Source organism: Hibiscus syriacus, unplaced genomic scaffold, assembly GCF_006381635.1.
Source record: "Hibiscus syriacus cultivar Baekdansim isolate YM2019G1 unplaced genomic scaffold, ASM638163v2 tig00112153_pilon, whole genome shotgun sequence".
Taxonomy (NCBI): domain Eukaryota; kingdom Viridiplantae; phylum Streptophyta; class Magnoliopsida; order Malvales; family Malvaceae; genus Hibiscus; species Hibiscus syriacus.
Window position 1 is genome coordinate 589573 of NW_024063262.1, and position 10131 is coordinate 599703.

The window sequence follows — 10131 nt, forward strand, 5'->3', positions numbered from 1 at the left end:
ACCATTTTTTTAATTTCATACTTAAATATATTAAATAAGATTCAACAACAAAAAAAGGAAATTGACTTAAAGTGTACTCAAATCAACTTGCTCTATTATCAATAGCTCATAAAGATTATTAAAAAAAATACTCTTATAATGGTCTTGTCATTTTGGATGCGTTAAATAGTTAATCAATATTAATTTTAAAAACCATTTTTTTAATTTCATACTTAAATATATATTAAAATAAGATTCAAAAAAGGAAATTGACTTAGTGTACTCAAATCAACTTGCTCTATTATAGTTACTAAAATACTTTTATATAATATATGATTTTCTATATTTTCCCCATTCTTTTCTTTCCTTTCATGTTGATTTCCCTTTTTCTTTCATTTATTTATCCTTTTTATTTTTGGATAAACCCAAATAGAGATCGACCGATAATAGTTTTCCAGATATGTTTATTTCATCCCAAATTAGAAAAAAAAAATGAAAGAAAAAATATTATTTTTTTAACATTTTTAAATTCAAACAATCACATTTGTACTGTGTGTATCAAATATATTAATTTTTTTTTCAAATTCAGAAACTATTTATTTCGAAAGATAGCTTAAACAAAAGTTTGAAATATATACACATGTATATCAGGTTATTGAATAATTTTTTTATGTAATTATCCATATAATTTAAGTTTTATATTCATAGGAATAATCGCATAAATTAAAAATAAAAAATATTAAGTTTACTTATCAATTATTTTAAAATTTTGAATATAATCAATTAACAATTTATCTAATAAGATGAGATTGTATATCCTATAAATAAAGATAACAATTTAAATCGTGATATTATAAATAAAATAAGTTTAATTAAAAATATAATCTTATTATAAACCTTTATAATATCTTATCTAGCCTAATAAATTATTTAATCAAATGCTAATAATTATGAAAAAAAATTAACATGAAACCTAAATATATATAAAAGTTTCGACATATGGTTCTTGCATTAAATTTGATTATTGAATAACAAGTAGATAGAAAAATAGCATTGTCTCCATCCAAAGAACAACAAACAAACAATGGCGACTTGATGAGGAATGAAGGCAAACCTAAATATTATAATTATCGGAAGAAAATACAGAATCAGGAAGTGGGGGAAAGAATGAGATTTGAAAAATCCAATCTAACAAAGTTGAGACACTCGTCATTGATCCAACTGTACTTCTCCGCATAAGGGTTCATCATCTTCTTCCTTGAAACCGGATAACGATCTAAACAGTCTTCCCATACATTTCCATTTTCCAAGTCTTTCATCACTTCCCAAACACAGTTATTGCACATAAAACCAGCTCCCAAGCTTATCATTAGGACTTTGTCACCTTTCTTAAGCCTCTTCTTGGCCTCCATGTACCCTAAAACGTACCACAGCCCGCCGGCCGATGTGTTTCCGAATCGGTGCAGCGCCATTTGAGCCGGTTCCATGTCGTATTCGGTCAGTCCTAAGCTCTTTCCGAGCCCATCGACCACGGCTTTTCCACCGGGGTGAATGCAGAAATGGTCGATGCCGGTTTTTAGATTCAAGTTTGTTTTTGATGATGATGTTGTTGACGATGATTCGGGTGTGGCGGTTTTTTTGTTGGTTTTATAGGCCGAAACGACGGCGAATCGAACAAGTTCCAGGGTGGGTAAGATTTTGGGGACTAGGACTTTGAGATTCATAGTGAATGCTTTTGCGGCAGCTTTTGTTAGGTTTCTAGTAAGGAGGAAACCGTTGTAGCCTTGTTTGTCTTCGACTTGTATGCAACATCCGTACGCTTCGTCGTTGGATCCGATGTTGGTTCGAACCGAGTGGTTTAATTTCATCAATGCTCGATGTTTCGAGCACGATTTGTTCGTTAAAAGAACCGAGCATCCACCCGATCGGAACAAACAATTCGACAACATCATCGAGTTCTCCTTGCCGCAGTACCAATGGGGACCGATCACTTCCGTGCTCACAACCACCGCGTACGCGTTCGCATAACTCTTAAATAGCTGTTGGACGAGATCGACCGCCACCATGCTTGCACTGCACCCCATACCGGACAAGCTAAAGGTCTTAATGTCGTCCCTCATCTTATATCGGTTAACTATTCGAGCCGTCAACGACGGCGCTGGAGAAAACAACGAGACATCGACAACGAGTATATCAATGTCGGACGGCGAAACGCCGGTGTTCAGAAACAGCCTGTCGAGTGTTTCGAACATGATTTCGTCTATTTCTTCGTAAGCATCGTTTGATGTAGGTGTTTCTTCTCGGCCCGCGAGCACATTTCTTGGGCCGTAAGTTTCTTCCCCGATACCAGAATTCACCATTGTTTGCAACAGAAACCTGTACTGATCCAGACCAAGATTCCTGTTCCTCGTGACGACTCTTACACAAGATTCGGTGTCGAGTTTCCTGTCGTCCGTTGCTTTGAAACACTCGTAAGCTAACATGTAACAACAATGGCTTCTCGTCTGAAAAACCCTTTTGTAAAAATAGGAAATAATGAGGGAAACAAGTGAAAAACATATTGTTGTGAACAACTCCATTGATTTTGAGAAAGAGTGAAGAGGTGAGCTTTAGTTGTGTAAAACATTCATGCATCGCTACCGCTATTTATATTAATACTTGTAACATTCTCTTTTGTTTAGTTTATACATAAAAATATATATCATATCTTGAGAATTTTATTTTGTTTTTTTACTAAAATGTAAAGTACTCGACTATTAAAAGTTATAAAATGATCCACTAACTATATTACACTATTTTGCTGAGCTCTCAAGCTATTAAAAGTTACAAAATGATCATCTGACTATTGATATGTTCCAAACTCATCATTTTCCATTAAAAAATTGATGGCAGTCTGACCTAGACGTTAATATGTTGATTGAGATATGATAAAATCTTATCCTAGAATTTCAAATGACTATACAATTGAAACAATTATGGAATCAAATTTTATCATATCTCAGTCAACACGTTAACGTACAACTCAGACGATGGTAAATTGTTTAACAGAAAAAGACAAATTCAGAACATATGAATACTCAAATAACCATTATGTAACTTTTAATAGTCGAATAACTTAATGAAGTAACACTCTATAGTTAAATTATTATTTTATAACCTTAATATCTAGACACAACAAAATAATATCATACATAATCGAGAGATTGTTTGTATACTTTATCCTTGTTTCTATTAAAATTACTATTTCAAATATTTAATGCACTAAAATTCCCAACAACTCTTATGTATTGGTTACAGCTGTTTATTGTAAATAGGGCAAAGCTCAACTTCTCTGGGAAGGTAGAAACCTTTTCTTTTACTTTATATATTTCTTCCTTCACGAAATTTAAGTCACATAAATGAGCTCACTTCCAAATTTGATTAGATCATGTTTATTTTATGATGTTTGAATTTGATTGGAGACAAATAAGATTATTTAAATTAATTTAATAAGTTTGGTTAGGCTAGGTCATGATCTCATACAAATAAGTAAAGAATTTATCTTATATATTTAATATTTATAAAAAAAATTAAGGGTAAATTACACAAAAGGTCCATTAACTATAGGATGTTGTTTTGTTGAGCCCTCTGACTATTAATAATTATGAAATGATCCTCAACTATAGAATGTTATTTTGTTCAACCCTGAATATTTAAAAATTATAAAATGATTACTCGATAATTTATATGTTCTAAACTCATCATTTTCTGTTAAAATTTGACGGTCGTCTGAACTGTACTTGAAACTATTGATTAGGACGATATGATAAAATTTAATTTTAGAATCATTTAAGCTTTATTTTGTGATTCGACTCTTCGTTTACATTATGCTATTGAGTCGATGCTTGAATCATTATGCCATCGTGTCATGATTAAAAGCAATGTCGATGCCAATAGACATAATTAAAATATGATTTTATCATATCTTAGTTACTAGGCTAACTCCAGCTCAGATGACTGTTAATTTTTAATGAAAATGACGAGTTTGAAACATATTAATTGTCAGATGATCATTTTGTAATTTTTAATTGTTGATGGACTCAACAAAACAATACCTTATAATTGATGGACCATTTTCTAGTTTTTAATAGTTAGAAAACTCGCAAAACAATGCTCTATAATTGGAGGATCATTTGTTACGTTTACCCAAAAATTAAATGATATTTTTTTTATGTTTACAGTTTATTTATATTATTTCCTTTTGATTTATATGAATAATAAAATTGATAATATATAAAGAAAATAGATTATTTCTTTTTTATGCATATGAATAATCAGCTTCACCACCTTTCATCGTGCACACCTTTTCAACACTACCCTTAACGAAATCGGAAATCCCAACTCTGCACCATCCTCAATCGCACCTTTTCAGCGAACCGCAAACCCTTCGCCTCTACTCTCTACCGCCATTATGTTGCGGAATACGGCTATCGGATAGAGTAAAATCGTAACTGATAATTTAAAAAAATAAAAATGAAGATAATGAAGATACAAATTTTACGTGGAAACCCCCTAAATAATATAGGGTAAAAATCACGAGCAATGGTAGAATAATTTCACTATGAGAAAATAAGATTTACAACTTCTCTCGATCTACCAAGGAGAAAACATTGACAATTCTCTCTTGATAAAAAAAAGGAGAAAACAACTCTCAAGAAACTCTCTAAATTCTCTAGTATTGGGAGAAAGCTATAATGATTTGGGATGGTTTTGAAGCTAAATGAGTTAGGCTATTTATAGTTGAAGCTTAAGGATTAATCTTGTAAATACCTTAAAGTTTTAGGGACTAAATGTTCATTTATCCCCTTTCCATTTTTTCAACAATTACAACTATTTTTTTGACTATGCACCATTCGGTGCCTAATTGTTGAAAAATTGCCATACCATTTTTTTTCAAAGTTGCACTTTCGGTGCAACTTATATTTTCAACAATCTCCCACTTGAAGATTTGATTGGAACAATCATATCTTCACACCATTCTTTCTACCTTGTACCATCATGGTGCTTACGTTTCTGACAGGCCACAAGAGGATCGACACCAAGTAAATTTATTAGCGTTGATCGCCTTCATCATGAAATCTATTATGTTGTCTTTGGTATGGATCTTCAGCATAGGGATGGCAAAAAAACCCGAACCCGACGGGGAAAATCGAAAACCGAATTAAACGGGGTCGGGTTCGGGGATGATAAACGAGGATGGGGATGGGGACGGGGACAGGGACGGGTTTGGTAATCCCCGCCCCGATTATCCGATTACCCGCCCCGATACCCGACCCGATAAATATTAAAAATAATTATTTATATATATATATATATATATATATATAATATTAATAAATTTAATTTAAATAAAAAATATATATTTAATTTAAATATATATATATACCCGGCCTAATACGGACCCAATACCCGACCCAATACCCGGCCCAATACCTGTTTAAATAACTGTTTATGCTAAACGGGGATACCCGTTTCCCCGCGGTTTTCCCCGATTACCCGACGGGGATCCCCGTTTAAATCCCCGCGGTTTTTTAAACGGGAACGCGTACCGGTTTTTTAAACGGGGATGGGGACGGGGGGACCAATACTCGGCCCGAACCCCGACCCATTGCCATCCCTACTTCTGCATATCTACCGTCCCTTCTTACACCTTTTCACGAATGAAATGGTACTGAACTCGTATGTTCTTTGTCCTTGAATGAAATGCTAGATTCCTTGCTATATGCAAGGCGCTTTGACTGTCACAAAACAAAGAGACATACTCTTGATTGTGCCCAAGCTCCTCCAATAGCATCATCAACCAAATTGCTTCTTTACTGGCTTGTGTAGTTGCTACATATTCTGCCTCTGTTGTAGATATAGCCATAACTGACTGCAATTTTAAAACCCAACTTACAGCTCCACCAGCAACTTTGAACACATATCCTGTAGTAGATTTGCTTTTATCCAAATCCCCTGCATAGTCAGAATCAATATACCCATTGATAAGTAAATTTGATCCTTCGTAACATAATGCAACATTTGAGGTCCTTTTAATGTATCTCAAAACCCTCTTTATTGTATTCCAATTCTCTTTCCTTGGATTCACCATATACCGACTAACCACTCCCACTGCTTGTGCAATGTGTGATCTCGTGCATATCATAGCGAACATTAAACTTTCCACTGCCAATGCATACGACACTCGAGACATCTCCATCCTCTATTCTTCACTGTTAGGACTCATATTGGAGGATAATTTGAAGTTAATAGGAAGAGGGGTAGAAATTGGCTTAAAATCTTGCATGTTGAACCGTGACAAGATCTTCTTCAAGTAATTCTTTTGTGAAAGCCAAATCTTCCTATTACTTCTATCTCGATGAATTTGCATCCCTAGAATCTTGTTTGCTGATCCCAAGTCCTTCATTTCAAATTCCTTAGCCAATTGTGCCTTCAATTCTTCAATATGATCTTTGTTGGGTCCTGCAACCAACATGTCATCCACATACAACAACAATATAACAAAATCGTTATCACCAGACCTCTTGAAATAAGCACAAGGTCCTGCATTAAGTCTGTTGTATCCAAGGCACATAATGAAGGAATCAAATCTCTTATACCAACACCTCGGTGCCTACTTTAGACCGTACAGAGATTTGTTCAACCTGGAAACCAAGTTCTTCTTTTCTTTTTCTTCAAAACCTTCAGGTTGGAGCACGTAAATCTCTTCTTCAAGATTCCATGAAGAAAAGCTGTTTAACATCTAGCTGCTCTAGATGTAAGTTTAATGTAGCACATTGCCAAGACTACTCGAATGTGTTAGTCAAACCACAGGAGAAAAGATTCATTGAAATCAATACCTTCTTTTTTAGCATATCGTTTGACCACCAGTCTTGCACGATACCTCTCCACTTGATCGTTACCATTTCGCTTGATTTTAAAGACCCATTTGTTACCAATTGGCTTCCTTCCTTATGGTAGTGGCACAAGGTCCCATGTATTATTTTTATGAAGAGCTTCAATTTCTTCTTGCATCGCCATCATCCACAGTGAAGCATCTGAGTTATTTATTGCCTCCTGGAATGTCGATGGCTCACCGTCCTCTGTTAAAAGGCAGTATGTAATATTACATTCTATAACATAATCTGAGTGCCAATTGGGATGTCTTCTTACACGATCTGATTGACGAGTTGTTGGAGCTTCACATAATCTGAGTGCCAATTGGGATGTCTTCTTACACGATCTGATTGACGAGTTGTTGGAGCTTCAGAACTCTCTAGTTCTTGTTCATCATGTGCTGGTTCTACTTGAGAAGAATCTCCTTGTTCAACCTCTTTTTCCATCTGTGTAGTCTTTGACTTTTCAGCGCTATCATTATCTTCTTTTCTTTTTAGCTTATCTTCTACAAAGATAACATCCCTGTTGATGATCACTTTGCGGGCAGTAGGATCCCACAAGAGATACCTCTTTACACCATCAGCATACCCCAAGAATTTGCATTTCCTGGATTTTGGATCCAACTTTAAAATTTCTTGGGAGTTGTACATCACATACACAATACTTCCAAATACATGGAGGTTTGAATAATCAACTAGTTTATCAGTTCACATCTCCATTGGTATCTTCAGCTCTATTGTAGTTGATGAAGCTCGATTCACCAAATAACAGGCATTATTGATTGCTTCTGCCTATAATGAATTTTCTAGGCATACATCCCTCAACATTGCTCTTGTTTTTTCTAACAAGGTTCTGCTCATCTGCCCTGCCTCTCCATTTTTTTTGAGGAGTGTTCGCCACTGTGAACTGTCTTTTGATGCCTTTTTTCCTGCAAAAGTCATCAAATTCTTCACTTGTGTATTCTCTTCCATTATTTGTCCTGAAACACTTGATCTTATTTCCATAATCAAGTTCCACCCATGCTTTGAAGTTTTTGAAAGTTGAAAACACATCCGACTTATTCTTAATAGGGTACAACCAACATCTCTTGGAATAGTCATCAATAAATGACACAAAATAATTTGCTCCACCTAGGGATGTAACTGGTGCTTGCCATACGTCAGAGTGAACCAATTCTAGAACACTTTTGCCTCTAGAATTTGATGTGTTGAATTTCAACCAGTGCTGCTTACTTGTTATGCAATGCTCACACAAAGTAAGTGATACATTTGTTAAGTCTGGAAATACCTTTTGCTCTACAAGGACTTTCATTCCTTGTTCTGACATGTGTCCAAGTTTCTGATGCCATAGCATTGCAGAATCTGAACTACATGAGATAATAGAGGCGTCTGATTCTAGCAAAGTCTCTCCCTTCAGCATGTACAAGTTTGCTTCTATCTTTTCTCCTTTCATCACCACAAGCACTCCACGGAACACCTTCATGATTCCTTTCCATGTTTCAATCTTACTTGCATTATTATCCAACAATCTGTAGGATAATAAATTTTTCTTAGGCCTTTCACGTGCCGCACATCTCGAACAACTTTAATTGTTCCATCATACATCTTCAATTTGATGGTTCCCAAGCCAATGATTTCTAAGGCATGATCATTGCAACTATACATATATCCTCCTGAGACAGGTTCATAATGATGGAACCATTCTCTTCTTGAGGTCATATGATATGCTGCTCCCGAATCAATGAGCCATATATCTACATATCTCTTTCTACCTTCCACTGTGGTTGACGCTTCACAACATAGAGCATCTCCATCATCTGAAGTGTTTGCGTTATTGCCTTGTGGATTGAAGTTTTTATTTAGACTCCAACAATCCTTCTTTAAGTGACCCTTCTTTCCACAGTTGTAGCACTTTAAATTCTTTTTGCTTCTCGACTTCTATCTACCATGTTTGTGATTTCTGCTTTGGCCATGTTCTATTGATCTCCCTATCATCATTGTTAACGCTTCTACTTGTTACAGATTTACTTGTCTGTCTTCCTTGTTCTTGCGTCGATTTTCTTCTTGTAGAACAGCAGATGCAATGTCATCGAAGACTAGACTGGTGACATTATTGTTTGTCAAGTTGATGATGAGTTGATCATACGAATCAGGTAGACTTTGAAGTAGAAGTTTAGCACGTTATTGTTCTCCTATTGTACATCTTAAGGATGTAAGCTGAGAAAATAAAGTGTTCAGCGTATTTAAGTACTCTGTCACTGAAGTAGATTCTAGCATCCGGAGAGTATACAATTTCCTCTTAAGAAAAATTTTATTGTGCAACGATGTGGCCTCGTACAATTTGGTGAGATGATCTCATATCTCCTTAGTTGTTTTCTTCTCCTCGATGCTTGACAATACTTCATCTACTATTGCTAGATGAAAGTTTGCCATAGCATTCTCATCCATTTCGATCCATTTGTTGTCATCTGCGAAATCCACCGGCCTTTCACTGATAGCTGCTAGACAACTGTCTTTCCTCAAGATGGTCTTCATCTTCAATTTCCACAATGAGAAATTTCTCTCATTGAAATTTTCAATATAAAATTTTGTTGCCATAGCTTCTATTACGGATAGCTCCCACTATTTCACTATCGTGAATAGTTATCTGAAACCTTCAAAGAATGGGTAATACCTTCTTACTTTCTTATGTTGGAGGATATACCTTTTGGTGGCAACCAAAAAGACAATAAGTAGATATTACACACTCTAATCTGGCTCTGATGTCAATTGTTGCGGAATACGGCTATCAGATAGAGAAAAATCGCAACTGATAATTTGAGAAAATAAAAATGAAGATAAAAAAGACACAAATTTTACGTGGAAAACTCTAAATAATATAGGGTAAAAACCACGGGTAACGGTAGAAGAATTTCACTATGAGAAAATAGGAATTACAACTTCTCTCGATCTACCAAGGAGAAAACAATGACAATTCTCTCTTGATAAAAAGGAGAAAACAACTCTCAAGAAACTCTCTAAATTCTCTATTATTGGGAGAAAGCTATAATAATTTGGGATGGTTTTGAAGCTAAATGAGCTAGGGTATTTATAGTTGAAGCTTAAGGATTAATCTTGTAAATACCTTAAAATTTTAGAGACTAAATGTGCATTTATCCTCTTACCATTTTTTCAACAATTACAACTATTTTTTACTATGTACCATTCAATGCCTAATTGTTGAAAAATTGCTATACTT

General features: G+C 34.9%; 1 protein-coding gene across 1 annotated transcript; it reads right to left on the bottom strand.

The window, feature by feature from the left end:
- Positions 1–1082: 1082 nt before the first annotated feature.
- Positions 1083–2614, bottom strand: LOC120174998 (3-ketoacyl-CoA synthase 19-like). Its single transcript, XM_039181710.1, has one exon. It carries the CDS (start codon positions 2556–2558, stop codon positions 1128–1130), a length of 1431 nt encoding a protein of 476 aa, XP_039037641.1. The 5' UTR covers positions 2559–2614; the 3' UTR covers positions 1083–1127.
- Positions 2615–10131: the final 7517 nt, after the last annotated feature.